Below are 14,815 nucleotides of genomic sequence, written 5' to 3' on the forward strand. Positions count from 1 at the left end.
GATCGGCCTGAGAAGTTACTAGAAAATGATGAATATTAGGGTACAACAAACTGCACTGCAAACAAATAACATTTTAAACCGTTATAAATAAAGGGACGTTATCAAAAAGCATTTACTATATTACTAAATTTTATATTCAATTTTAAAAATTTTTTGAATTTTAATTGAAATAGGCAGTTTAATTTTATTTCACAAATAAATTAAAATTTTTAAAAATGTATGTTTTACTGAAAATTATTAATAACATTGAAAAGAAAATATTTTATAATAAAAATTTTAGTTATTTATATTTTAAATTTAGTCATACACACTTTTTTTTTTATCAACCATAAGTGTCTGACACTTAGTTCTAAAAGTCAGAAAAAAAGGTGTCTTTATTACATGTTCATGCTTATCAGTGCCCATTTTGTAAACGTGAGCGATGAATGGCAACTGTGTGCTTTAGCTGTTCAGGCTTATAATTAAACTAGCCTCTGCCTCCATCATCACCATAGTCATCATAATCACCAGCCACAGAGCCACAACTCACTTTTTATGCGGCCCAACTATATCATGAGGGTAAATATTTATAGTCGCCTGGTAACCTCGTCTTTCCTTGCCTCCTGATAACGAATCCGGCGACGCGATGACAGTGCAATTGATTGTGATTGTGGGATGGCGACAACTGGCGACGACGACGTCGTCGTTTCTATTTCACCAATTCTGGACAGCAGTTCATCATGGCAACCGAAAAGTTCTATGTGGGAATGGACTTAAGAAATTCATGGTATTTTATCGAACTCCCCAACATTTGATTAGTCTGATATCAAAGGCCGTAAATGCCGACGCAAGATCCAACGGGGTCAGTTGTTGGGGTGTATCGAATGCTATGCATATCGATCGCAGGTGATCGGGTGGGTAAATACGGGTTTATCTCGGGGGAAGTCGTTTGGTGGAGTGGATAAGTGGTCGGGGCTGGGAATGGGGGTTTCCTGGGGCGGGGCAACAATATATCAATTAGGCGGCATCTGGACTGTACTAATTAATGACAGCATGCTGTGTAAATTCTGAATTTTTTATTCGCCAGCTAGTACAGTGAGTAAGTACATGAGTAAACTAACGAAAAGTCACGCTTCCCTGTTTTCTACTAGAGAAAATAATTTATATCAAGCATGCTAGTAAGAAAAATTATTCACGATGAGACATTATCACATTTATTATTTCTGAAAACTATATTTTGATGTTAGATATAGTAAAATTGTAAGACATCTTTTAAAATGAAGCTTTTCTTTAAATATCTTGATTAAAATTAAATTAAAGTGCAAGCAAAAATCGTTTTACATATCTAAAGTAAATCTCTAGCATAAAATTACTAATAAGGGGGCTGAAAAGTATGCTACTATATGTTTTGAATTTGGAAATCCAATAGATAATAACCGATATTTCACGACACCTAATGAAAGGTTTTCTGTTATCCACTGTACCTAGTGACGTTCCAATTGAAACCCGAACGAAATACACTTGCTCTTTCCACATACATACCTCTTTCTTTGTACATACCTTAAGCATTTTGCGTGTGTGTAAATGAACCGCTATTTGCTTAAGGCTCCGCCGCATGGCAAACAAAAAATCACCATAAAAATAGCAAAAAAAAAATCAAAGAAACCAATTTGTAGCAATCAGAAGACAAAATCAAATAATTTGTCACATGGGGGGGCTTAACCCTCGCAAAAAAAACCATGCAAAAGCTTACTATCACACGCCCACCCATCGCTCTCTCCCTCACTCGCTCTCTCTCTCCCTCGCTCTCTTTTCCTCACTCGTTCTCTCTTTTCCCCCCTGAAGGTGTGAGTGAGAGGCAGAGCAAACAAACCCGATTCGCACTCTCACCAATGCACGTGTTTCTTTTCTTCTGTTGTTTTGAATAAGAGTGAGAGAGGGGAAGAGGTGGAAAGGAGGGGACAGGTGCTTACTTACTTACATACTTAACCACTTACCTCGCACGGATAAATCCATGATATTCTCCCTGTGTTCGCTCATCACACTCTCTTCTTCTATCGATTGCCAATCTTAAAAAACCGATTACCGATACACACGGTCGCAGCAACAACGCGTAACTGAAACTATTTTCGAAAAAGATTAAATCATTTCCAAGGCGGCGCGGGGGAGCATGGAACATAAATTGAAAATCAAAACAAGAGCAACTTCAAGTACTACCTCTCTCTATTTTACTCTCTACCTCTCTCTTCACTGCAGCCGGTGGAACGCATCACGTGGTCGCAATCGTTTCTGGAGCCATTTCAGCGGGGCAGAGCGAGAAGGGGCTAGTCGGGGGAGCACAGAGAGCGCCAAGTAATGTACTACTGTCCCGCTCTCTCGCATGGCCCCCTTATATAAGCCTTATATAACGGAGAGTCGCAGGGGCATGCGCACATGGTAACAGTGGATCGTGGGGCCATAAAAATAGAAATCTATACTAAGTACCCACTATGCGACTACGACCGATGCTGACTAATCCCTCTATTTCTATTTTAGTGGCAGCGGGTCAAGTTGCAAAAGGATTTTTGTCAACCTACTTGGGTTTTAGTTTTAGTAGAAAAAATCATAAGTATCTGAACTTGTAGTTCATTAAAACTTGTTCCTTTTCTAAACTTAAGATTAACGAAACCACAATTTCAGATACAATGATGTATTTTATAATAAAAAAGTCCTTCTATATCTCTTATTCTCCTAAAAATATTTTGTGAAAATATAGATACAAATATTAAATTTTTTTAATAATAAAAAAATTAAGTTTTCAGATAATTCTTTAAACATTATCCTAAAAATTGGTTTCTTCGTTCCAAAATTTGACGGTTATAATTACTTGTTAATTTTACTTTATAGCTTTGAAAATTATTTTAAGTGTAAGTGTTTAAAGTTTACAACTTTTCAGCATTACCTCTTCTTTTAATTTGACAGAGGGGGATATGTTCATGCATATGTATGTACATAAGTGCATTTCACAAAAGGAAACTTAATCACTTCTGTTATGATAAAAGCCGAAAAAATCCTTTCCCCTAAGCTAGATAAACAGGGCCAAACATCAGCGCAACACAATCAAATTGATTGGCAACCTGTCCCCCAATTTAGATACCACATAAGGTATGGGAATTAGGCCGGGGATTACTTAGCTGATGAACGGGAGGGGTTTATTTTGGAAGGGACCGAATACTAATGCCTCCTTGAAAGGGGGGAACTCATACAAAACGTCGATAGCTTAAGTGATATTATTTGTTCTAATAAAAATATTTTGTAATTTGCCTTTTTGACCCAGAATAACGACATGATGTTCCCTTCAATAAATGCATATCTTGTTTTTGATGAATATGTGTTTTGATAATTCATTTTTGGTTTAATATATATAATTATATATTTATTTTACTTATATAATATTAGCATATCCATTAAAACGGGCGATGATTAATTTCTAATTTACGTTCCCTAAATCAATAATTTTTTTTTAATTTATAAAGGTAATAAAGACTTTGGAGTGATAAAAACACAAATTACTTTATTAATCAACATCACTGCATTACCATTAGACCTATTTTGAATCAAATTATGTTGAAAGGCTTCTTGACAATATAGAGCACCGATCCAAAGTCAGAACATACAATAATTTATTAAAGTCAAAATACGTCGGTCAAAAAAAAAACATTTTCGAAATCATAGTAATATACAATTGTATATTACTTTCTTAATTATTTTTAAATTTGTAAATAGTATTTTTAACGACCGAGCTTAGCCTCCATTTGATTTCATGGTCCGGATTTATTTTGTATTCAATTGTACTTATAAATAACCATAACGAAGATACAAGAAGGTAGCACTACTATAATTTTGTCGCAGCTGTATCTTTTACATATTATCTACAAAAATTATTTTCAAAATGTAGTTTTAATTTTAACCTACTGAACAGAATCTTAAAATGTTTTTAAGACTATAATTTAATTCAATTTTCATGGAACACGGGGTACTTCATTTAATGTTATTTTTTATTTTTTTTAAGTTTGTTGTTATAAAGAAAGTTTTCCGCATTTCAATGAATTTGACAAACAATTTGACATATTATTACACCAAATCTATTGCATACTTTTATGTGTATTAAAATCGATCGATGGCGATCACTGCACTGTTATTAACAGTACAGCTTTCTGTTTAGTCTCTCTTTTTAAACTTTGCAGAGCTCTTTTTCCGTTGCTTGGTTACCTTGCTTTGCCTCTCTATATTTCTTCTTCCCCACCGGTTATATTTTGAATTTATTTTCCCATTCTTCGGAAAAAAGCCCAACAGTTCGGACGCAAAATAAAATCGCTGCGGCTTTTTGTGAATTTTGATTTTGCACGCGCTCAAATAAATCGAAGAAATTGAAATTGATTTCCATTGAATTTCTATTAAATTGCATTGGAAAAAGCAATCGGGTGTCAAAAACAAATTGATTTATGTGTAAGTGTGTGAAAGTGTGCTTATGAGTGCGTGAAAAAATGCAATAATCAAAAAGAAAAAAAATATAGAAAAACATCAACAATGCCAATTTAAAACAGACAGAAAACGAAAATAGGGAAAAATAGGTACTACAAAGATAATAAAAGTATAAATAAAAATTTCCTATTTGAGCGATAGATATGCAAAAAACAACAGCAAAAATGCAGCAGGCAACGGATCTTGACTTTGATTTTCAGATGCCGTGTCGCTATTTCAAAAGTTCTTTTGCGCGTTCGCTTTCGCTGAATAACAACAACAATGGGAACAGTAGCAACAACAATTCCTTGACATTGCCCAAGAAACCGGCGACAAACGAGGCCAAACCACAACAAAAGCAACAACTGGAGAATCAGGAATCGCTAGAGAGAGACAGCGAACAGGATTCCCCCTGCGCAACCCCGCCTCCCGCTCTTCCAGCACGACGCCACACCGCCAATTTGATACACTTTGGCGCCGCTAATCAGCTGCTCTCCCCACCGCCACCCAACCACCCCCCTCCGCACCTCCCGCCACTCCCCCCTCAGCATCAACAACCACCACTATCCGCCAGGAATCTCAATCTTGTCTGGCCAATGCAACCGACACATCAGCCAGCACACCAGCAGGTTAGTACAGTGATCTCCAGGTTAAAGGGAAACTTCTTGTTCTTCGAAGAATTCCTTATAATAAGATAGCGATCCACAAAGTTGACTTGGTTATTATTTTAGAAAACATATCAAATAATTATTTACATATGTACATATTTTATGTAAATGAAAAATATAAATGTTCATTGTGCTTTAGGGAGATTTTAGACTGGGCCTTGGTCTCGTTGTTGTAAAACCGCCACACATTTATATTATTTGTTGGCAAAACGAAAGCTCGACTTTCTTGTGATTAAATTTATTCTGAAAACTTGTTGTAAAGTCCAGATTTTGGTTAAGTCACCAACGAAGCATTGAAATTTATTTATGTATGTATGTCTTATTTATAAAAGCCAAAGTTTTAAATTAATAATAATACCATAATACAAATTTAAGAAAAACATTATACATTACATACATAATAACAAGAGATATTTTGATGTGATGATCTCAAACATTTCTTTTATCTTTTTAAACTTCTAGTGTTTATGCCGATATTTTCTTTGAATAAAAGAGCCAAATATTTATGAAGAATTTCAGTACCAGGATGTTCTTATTTTCGAGTGTCCCCTTTATAACTTTATGCTTTCATTGCATGGTACGTGTCTCCGTTTCCCCTCCCACTCCACCTCATGCCCATCTCTCGCACTTTGTTATGTTGCCTTGGCAAAAAAAAAGACTAAAGTTTAGTTTCCTTTTTGGAGCAACTGGATATTTATGTCACCTTGTTGTTTTTCACGTAGCCTTGACAGCCTCCCCACCCCTTTCTCCTCCCAGACACTCCTCGTCTCCTTTGGCGTCTTGGAGTTGTTGTTGCTGGCCATGTTTTGACAAAGTTTTTTTTGTTTCACTGATTTTTTAAGGTCAACTTGATTTATGTGCGAAAAGTGCTCGATTCGGTTGCTGTTCGTGTGTGGGTTGAGATTGGAGAGCAAACTTCATTTGGCATTGATAAGGGTGATAAGGGGGGAGTGTTGGGGAGGTCTAAGTGGTTGGAAGGGGGTATATGTAACTTTTATTAAGAGTCTCAACGAGTTCAGCAGCAGACATCAAGTGGAATTGAAAGTTTTATTAGGGCAAAAATTATTTTCAATTTCCCAATGTTTCAAGATTTAATTCCAATAAAATGTACACATCTTTGAAAACAGAAAACTTAAGAACCATAAATTAATCGAAATATAAAACCAAAAAATGAGAAATTGAACTTTTCTGGGAATTTTCATTGGTGTCTATATATCATATATTTATATTTGGTTACGAAATTCCAACAAATTCACTGTAGAATTTTCAAATCCTTATTATTTACTATATTTACTATTTAAAATAAATAAATATAAATCTAATTAAGAAGATTTCTTGGTAAAAAAAAGGTATATATTATCGGAAAATTTGTTTCTTGTGTTAAACATACATATATTATTTATCAGCCTTAAAACTCAATTGCATATATTTATAATTTCTCTACTCAGTCTATCAATAGTCTATTAAAGTGATACCTGTGAAAATAAACTGAATAGAACAAACAAACGACTTTTTATAATAACAGAGTTATTTTTTCCTCAGTTCTTTTCCCCTATTTGTTTCGATACATTGCCTAGTAATTATTTAAAATTCCTTATATTTCCTTTACCATTAAATTAGATTTTCCCACCTCCATGTTCCACTTCCTTTGGAGGTCGCTGCCGTCATCAGCCATCACCGCCCTCCACCTTTGACCTTATCGAACAATCACAATATTTCCTCAATTCGTTCTCAAGCAAATATGCCATAATCACCCACCGATTCCGCTGAAAACTCAAGCGTAAACATCGAAAGCAAAACTTTTGTTTAAAGAAAATGCTAGCAAGGTCTTGGCCTAAACTGTAATTAGCCGTAGAATTATTGTGCGTTGTTTCCCTGCTCCTTATATGTTTATGTTTTTTTTGACCAAGAGCATTCATTAGGGCGTTCGAACAGGCGACTGCGTGCAAAGGTCAGGCCATGATTTAATGATTGGGTGTCGATTTCCCAGGCCAAGGGGGAGTTATATCCGAATTTCGTTTTGGAATTGGCAGCCATGGCAACTGACAATCAACAAGTTTATAGCCTTTTGTCTTGGGCATGCAAAACTGCTGGCAATTCGATATGGCTAAAGTCCCCTTCCAAGCCTCATTACGAAATGTCGCCAAGATTTTGCGGCTTTAATAGCTGCCGATAAAACGTAATGAGAAAAAGTAGCTACGAAGCTTATTATTTTTATTATATTTTTTTTTTGTTGTTGTCTTTCTTCTTTCTTTATGATTGTCACTTGATATTGTTGCCGGTTTTGTTGTTGCGGCCTCTTGGCCACACTTGAATGGCTCCGTTGTCGCATAATTTGAATTTTTCTAACGCAGCTGCTGCTTTCCCTATTGACTGCAACTTGCAACTTGTGGTGTAGGAGTTGCATGCTCTGCAGTTTCATCCTCCCGCGAAGAGTTCATTGCATCGGGTTTTCACTTTCAATTGGCTGGCGGTAAAATAAAAAAAAAACACAACAACAAACCGCATTCGTTGACAGCTGACTTACCAACTACAATGGCCATCGCTGGCAGGCGTGAATAGAAGTCAAATTACGTTGACCTTACGGGGGATATTACCCAATCCATCTGGCATTAACCCATCGAAGTTAAGTCAAGTTACTGTAACTAACTATCGAAGAGAGTGCAACTATTTCGCCAGTCATAAATTATCTTATTACCACATCGAGCATTGTATTTAATTATTTGTTTTTACTGGCATTTTTGGTTAAAATATAATCCTTTCTAAAAAATGAACTTAGTTAATTTCATAGTTGTGCTGTGTATCGCTATTAAACATAACGAGGACGGAAGCTAACTTCGGCAAGCCGAAGTTTTAATACCCTTGCAGACTTTGACGAAATTGCTAAAAGTGAAAAAGTAGCGAAAGGAATAAGGTATACATAAGTAAACTAGATTTGCATCGTTTCAAGTCAATTGCTTTTATACTGCAAAAATGTCATATACAAAAGGGATACTTTCGCAGCCTTTAACAATTTTTCCTATCTCCTTTAAGATATAGACTTCCGAGCGGCAAGCGCTTTTACCCTAATCAAGATATGCGTAAATAAATAAAAATTGGAAAATTTTATGTTAGTAGCTTACACACTGCGCGAAATATTCTGATAATCATCAAATTTGGACCGATTTCACCCTATTGTTCCTATGGGAGCTATAGGATATAGACGTCCGATCGGCACGCGCTTTCACCTTGATCAATGTATGCATAAAAAAATAGGATTTGGAAAGATTCATGTCAATAGCTTGTATACTGCGTGAAATATCCTAAAAATCATTAAATTTTAACCGATTTTACCCTTTTGTTCCTATGGGAGCTATAGGATATAGACGTCCGATCGTCACGCGCTTTTACTCTTATCAAGGTACGCATAAAAAAATAAGATTTGGAAAGATTTATGTCAATAGCTTTTACACTGCGCGAAATATCTTCCATTCTTGCAAGTTATATCCGATTGTTCCTATGGGAGCTATAGGATATAGACATCCGATCGGGGCGGTTTTCAAACTTGATCTGCGTACACTTGTTTTAGGACGACTGTGAAAGTTTCAGATCGCTAGCTTTTAAACTGAGCTCGCAAACGGTATTGAAACAGACGGACAGACGGACAAACGGACGGACGGACAGACGGACAGACGGACATGGCTATATCGACTCCCCTATTGATCCTGATCAAGAATATATATACTTTATAGGGTCGGAAACGTCTCCTTCACTGCGTTACAAACTTCTGACCAAAATTATAATACCCTCTGCAAGGGTATAAAAAATCGATCTGCCACAAATTTTCAAGAAATCATAAGTCACAAAACAGCAAGGTATAAAAAAATGTTTGCTTTCCTGTCAAACAAAATAATCTTTTATAAAATCATTTGTATGCAATTAGGGAAAAAAAATTGTCACTCTAATTTGTGTTTATATTTTTTTGCATTAGTAATTATCTTTGAGATGACAACTGCTTCAATTGAAATTGCTAATTACAATAAGTATGGTATTTCCTAGCCTTGATTTTTGTCACTCCCCCTTTGTTCATACATCATTATCTCTTGTCATTCGGTCCGTTTAGCCTAAAGATTGTCATATCGCTGAAATGTCTTTATTATGTCAGTTATAAGACCATGACCAAAGTAGGAGTATTACACAGTAGTTTTTTTCCTTGGCTAATTGACGTTTAGGGTAATTGAAGGTAATTCAGAGAAAAATAAGGGATCGTATATCAAGTAAAGACTAAGACGAAGCATACAAGATTACTGTGTAAAATATTTCGTAGGCGAAAAGTATTCAATAAGGTAAAAAAGTAAAAAGCTGATTTAGCTTAATATAGTAATAATGGATTCGGGTCAACAAAACTTATGTTCAGCACATCAAAAATTGGCAAAATACTGTGGCTTCATAAAATATTGTATCTTACAACACTTAAAATCTTGTTTTAGTAAATCAAGTTAAGGGCCAATAGGGTGAGATTAACTTTTCTTCAATCCAAATAAGTAATGTTGTTCTGCAAAGAATTTCCTTATTTAAAATTCTCTACTAAAACACATTTGTTATAAAGTTTATTGGCTTACCATAAGCTACTTAAGTTAATGCAAATTTCGTTTCACTTGTTCCCATTCAAAATGATAACCATATAAATCTGAAGCTTTATCCATTTCTCCTGGGCAAAGCGAAGAAAGAAACACCAAATACCTTATGGCACTTCGTTGGAAATCCCAGGCCTCATCACCGCATCATCGCTAGTAGCTTCCTCACATTGGGATGTATGGAAAGAGTGCTCTCGGCCATTCGGCCACAATTTCATTCCATCTGCTCGTCAATCGTCAACGCCACTGTAGTGGGGCAAAAAGGAAGGCATAAGTGATGGCGAGGGGTTGCTGCAGAAGTGCAGACGCCACTTTGCCCCAGGTTGCATTACGCAAAGAGCCAAAAAAGTGGATATGTTAAAACGTGAACAAAAATTAATTTGTTTAGGTGGCCGTTATAAATACCCTCCACAAAAAAAAAGTACCGAAAATAAATATGTTCCATAAATTATAATCTCTAAAAAAATAACAAAAGTAAAAAAAAATAAAAAGGTTGTGGTAACGTTAAGCACGTTAGTAAAATCAGGGCAATAACCACCAATCACACTAAAAATTATTTTACATCAATAATAATTTCTTTAAATTTGTTAAAAAATTACTATTCTATTTTACATTTATTAAAATATATTGCCATCCTCAAAATTGTATAAGAACTGTTTAAAGTAAAAGTTATTTTATACAGCTATAAAAACCATTTTTAAAGAGAAAATTAATACAAAAATTGACTTAATTCCAACAAGGCCAAGAAAGTTTAGCAGAACAAATTAGAACCACTCAACTTTAGACGATGCCATAAAAAACTTTTACCGGGTAACTTTTGGGTTAGGACTGATGGACCTCCATTAAAAAAGTGTGTCCGGGCCAAGGAAGAAAATGAATGTGTCTGTTGATTTGGTGCATTTGGCGCTGGCCACACAACGCATCAGGGAGTTGATTGCCCCACCAGTCCACATAGCCCCGATATCCCCGGGATAGCTCCCACATAAATCGTGAGCGAAGGAAGGCTGAGAGAGAGCTTCCTCGACAAGTGTGATATTTATTTATAGCCCGGCCAACTCGTGCGAAAATTGCATGGAAAAAAGAGCAAATGAACAAAAAAAAAACACAGAAGAGAAGATAAATGCAGAAATGGGTTAACTTGGCTTGAATGTTTTATTCATACAGTCGGCTAAGTGCAATGAATGAAATGCATACATAAAGGCGAAGAAGCGATGCTGAAGAAATCATAACAATTTATTTTCTTTCTGTTTCTTTTTTGAGATTGAATAACCGTAACAATCGCAACTGTCAAGACAATTTGGGAAATATTTTAAAAGGAGCTTCGTGTCTGCATTGGCATTCCAATTTGGCCGGTACCCAGCTCTCTGTGGCTAAAATCTCTACTTGGCCAAGTATTTCCATTTGGCAAGTCTCTTGATTGACTGACTGTTTGACTGACTGACAGAGTGAGCTTGTCTGGGGCATTTTGCATTTTGGCCTGATCGTGAAATCGTCTTTCATCGCAGCAGTCTCATTAGGCATTTTCCCAAGCCGGAAACTATTTGGCCATAATTTTTGGTCATCTCGCCGCTTTTCCCCCTCTCTTTTCTTCGCTTTTGGATTGACACATTGAAATAGTTTGAGTTTGCCTAGGACTGGTTTAAACAAAGTTTGCTTTTCCACTTTTTTTTTTTGGTCAACTTTTATTTGCGTTTGGGCAATCACTTAAATGGCTCGAAAGTGCAAAGAAAAAAAAGTTAAGTAAAGTACAATTAGCTTTGGTAATTGAAAAATTGCTTCATATACGAGAGCCATTTTCAAGTGCTTCGACTAAGTAGTCATAAAATCGCTGGAAAAAAACCAGAGAACATCCAAGAATAGGGGATCCCCTTTAAAACCCTCCGAAACAAATCGAAATCGAACATCTTCCCACCATTCTGTATAAACTCAATTAATCAAATGCCAACATAAATTATTCTTGAGAACATTATTTCAGATTTATTTGGCATGCGCCTATATTATGAACATTTCCATAATTTTGCTGTGGCATTTTAGCACTGCTCAGCGTAAACAGCGTCTTTAAATTAATTTGCCTCTTTTTCTAAAATAAATATTTGGATTGTATGTTTATATCTAACGAAAGTAAACGAAGGGTATACCTGAAAGTTTTTTGTCTAATTTTAAAGTACACCTGAGTTAAAAACACATAAGAAAAACCTAAGAAGAAACCACATGATTTATCTTAAATTATTTGATAGAAAGAAAATACATCAAAAAACCTTGGAAACCTTGTTAATACACTAAGGTCCAAAAATAATGAGCAGACTGGTTAAAAAATAAAGTGTGTTGGCGTGGATCTGCTAGACCATGACTATACTATACAATAAAAGTCGGAGAGACAAGTTCTCTCCTTTTCTGTCTGCCTTTCTGCATTTTAGCGGTGGCTCATAGAGAGTTCATCAAGTGTAAAACAATAACAACGAAAACGGCCGCATAAACAACAAAAACGCAAAAAAAAGGCCCAGCAGAGCAGCAAATTTCAAAAGGCGGAATTGCGCCGATAACAAAACTCCAACAATAGCAACAACAAGGTGAACCGAAATTAAAGTAAAACATCCACGAAAAAAAGTTGGACCCGCAGTGAACGCGTTTCGCTGCGTTTGTCCGCGTTCCCCTTCAGCAACCACCCTCAGCGATCGAAAAAAACTACAGTCCGACTTCTATAACTCAAAATTGTGTACTAAAGGAATACAAATTGAAATTGTGCTATTTAAAAAAATAGTTTAACATTACCTAATTTAATTGGAAGAATTTAAAGGTTAAATTATAGATCATAATCAATACTTGTTTTTATAACTGAATTTTAGGAACTACTATTTTGCTCAAAATAAAATGTATGTTTAGTTTAAAATCTTCCATTAAATCTATAAAATATCTTTAACGAAGTATTTTTACTTTACAGTTAAGAGTCATTTTTAAATTGTAGTCAAATTGTAGTATGCTATATGTATACAAAATTAACCTGAAGTATAAACCGATCTATTTTGAAGTGGAAGTAGTTATTATTTGAAAACTTCTAATTTTAACAATAATCTTTAATATGCCTAAAAAAACATAATTTGTTTATACGTTCCTATCATTTAATGTAATCAAAATTAATATTTTAAAATATTTATTACCGTAAGTTAAAAAAAGGGTGCAAGAAATTTAAAATCAGTTAATAAAATTAATAAATTAAAAGTTGTAAATTATATTATGTTTTGGTGTGGAAGTTTCACTGTTGCACATGACGTACAACGTTGCGCATGCGTACCTGTTGAATGTCCCCCCGTATTCCCCTTTTACCTTTCCGTCTGCTTGTCAACATTTTGAACAGAAAAAGGGGAGTTTTAAAGCTGGCGGAAATAATAAATTCTAGCCTCGACAACAGCCGCAATTGCCGCTTCTTCTTGTTTCTTTGCTCTTTGTCTTCATTTGTTGAATTCTCCCATTTCATGTAGCATACACATGTCAAGTTGAAGACGCAATCAAAGCAGGAATTCCCTATTTTTCCCCCAGTGCATTTTCCATTTCTTTTTGGTGAAACTCTTTTTCTTTTTGCTCATATAACTTTTCTTTATAAAAATGATTATTTTATCTAGATTTTGATTTTTTGTTTGGTTGGGCCTGAAGCGTAACAACTAAATTAACAGCGTTTAGATTAAAACGTATTTTAAACAAGCTGAAAAAGAGTGGAAAAAGGGGGTCAACCAAGAAAGATTTTGTGGGAAATGTGAAATTTTGTTGAAAAGGGTTGAGTTCTTCGGGGCTTAAACTTAAGACAGCGTGTGAAAAATAAGGTTTTAAATGGAAAATGGAAAAGGAAGTAAAGCGGAAATATTTAAATTACTTATATGAGTCTTCGCCGTTTCCCTTATTTGTTATTTGTCCTCCAGAAAATCCATCAACCTTTTATTTACCGAATACTCGAGACTAATTTCAGGGCTTGAGCTGTTCAGTTTCAGCTTCACTTAAAGCAGGGCCCAAAAAATAGCTGCAACAAATAAGGTCAACAGCGCAGCTTATAAAGGTCATGGGGCAATAATAGGGGGTGGCATTCGGCTGAGTGGGCGGTGGTCCATGGAAATGATGCCCCAAGTGACAGAGGAAAAAGATCTCGACTCGAGGTTGCACATTCTTTGGCTGCATAAACACAAACGAATGCAACAGAGGGAGAAAGAATGGCTCAAATAGAAGGAGAGCGAGTAACAACGAACATTGAAATAATGATAGCCCCGGGGTGTCGAGGAGGGAAAATGCGATGGAAAAGCGGAGGAAAAGCGAAGGCATATCTGTGGATGCTGTGGCTCAAATCAAAATGCAGCCAAAACAATGCAACGAGCAAGACAATGGAATGGGGATAGGGGATCACAAGAGGTGGGGCAGGTGGGGCAACTGGGGAGGCAACTGCGCCCCACAATGCAGCCAGACCATTAATGAAAATGGCCAACAGAGCTGCCACCAAAATGCATGGAAAACTGGCAAGAGCGTCGCAGAAATGCGAGAAATAGAAATGGAAACTTTGTGCACTTTTAAACATTACTTAAAATTGTTTTGAATGCAATCCAAGGATTATTTAAATATAAACACATTTGTCAAATTAGGTTACAATCAAAACTGTATTTCTTTAATAACATCAGATATTTATCCTTATTGTAATACCAGCTAAAAGCTTATTAAAATGTATATTGATTTAATAAATTTGTAATATTATTATTTAAACAATACAATTACATTTTATAAAAGTTTCAGTTCATTGAGCTTTCTCAAAAAAAGTTATTGTGAAGTTTTTATATTATTCTGATGTTAAAAAAATAAAAAAACTTAAGTTGTTAAATTTAAAAACAAATTATTGCCAGAATTTAGAGATTTCTATGATTATAGTTTAATCCAGATTCATTTATAAAGTTATTTTATCATTCTACGTCCTCATTATGTTAAAGTTTCATACCCGATAACTTTTATCATGTCCTCGTTATTGAAAAATTTGTTTTGTTACAAATGGAGGGTCTTGGTAAAAATAAAGTTCTT

At 35.3% G+C, this 14,815-nt stretch overlaps 2 protein-coding genes across 2 annotated transcripts in view; one reads left to right on the forward strand and one right to left on the reverse strand.

Annotated features, from left to right (window-relative positions):
* The window catches only part of LOC108048170 (hepatic leukemia factor), a 59,782-nt gene extending 57,713 nt beyond the window's left edge, over positions 1-2,069 (reverse strand). The window contains exon 1 of the mRNA XM_044458304.1: positions 1,977-2,069. Within this exon, the coding sequence (XP_044314239.1) occupies positions 1,977-2,019 (43 nt within the window). The 5' untranslated portion in view covers positions 2,020-2,069. The remainder of the gene's footprint in view (positions 1-1,976) is intronic.
* A 2,220-nt stretch (positions 2,070-4,289) lies between these two features.
* Positions 4,290-14,815, forward strand: part of LOC108039312 (transcription factor mef2A) — a 29,829-nt gene continuing 19,303 nt past the window's right edge. Inside the window, exon 1 of the mRNA XM_044458306.1 lies at positions 4,290-5,111. Within this exon, the coding sequence (XP_044314241.1) occupies positions 4,647-5,111 (465 nt within the window). The 5' untranslated portion in view covers positions 4,290-4,646. The remainder of the gene's footprint in view (positions 5,112-14,815) is intronic.

The sequence above is a fragment of the Drosophila rhopaloa genome, unplaced genomic scaffold, assembly GCF_018152115.1.
Source record: "Drosophila rhopaloa isolate 14029-0021.01 unplaced genomic scaffold, ASM1815211v1 contig_163, whole genome shotgun sequence".
Classification (NCBI taxonomy): Eukaryota; Metazoa; Arthropoda; class Insecta; order Diptera; family Drosophilidae; genus Drosophila; species Drosophila rhopaloa.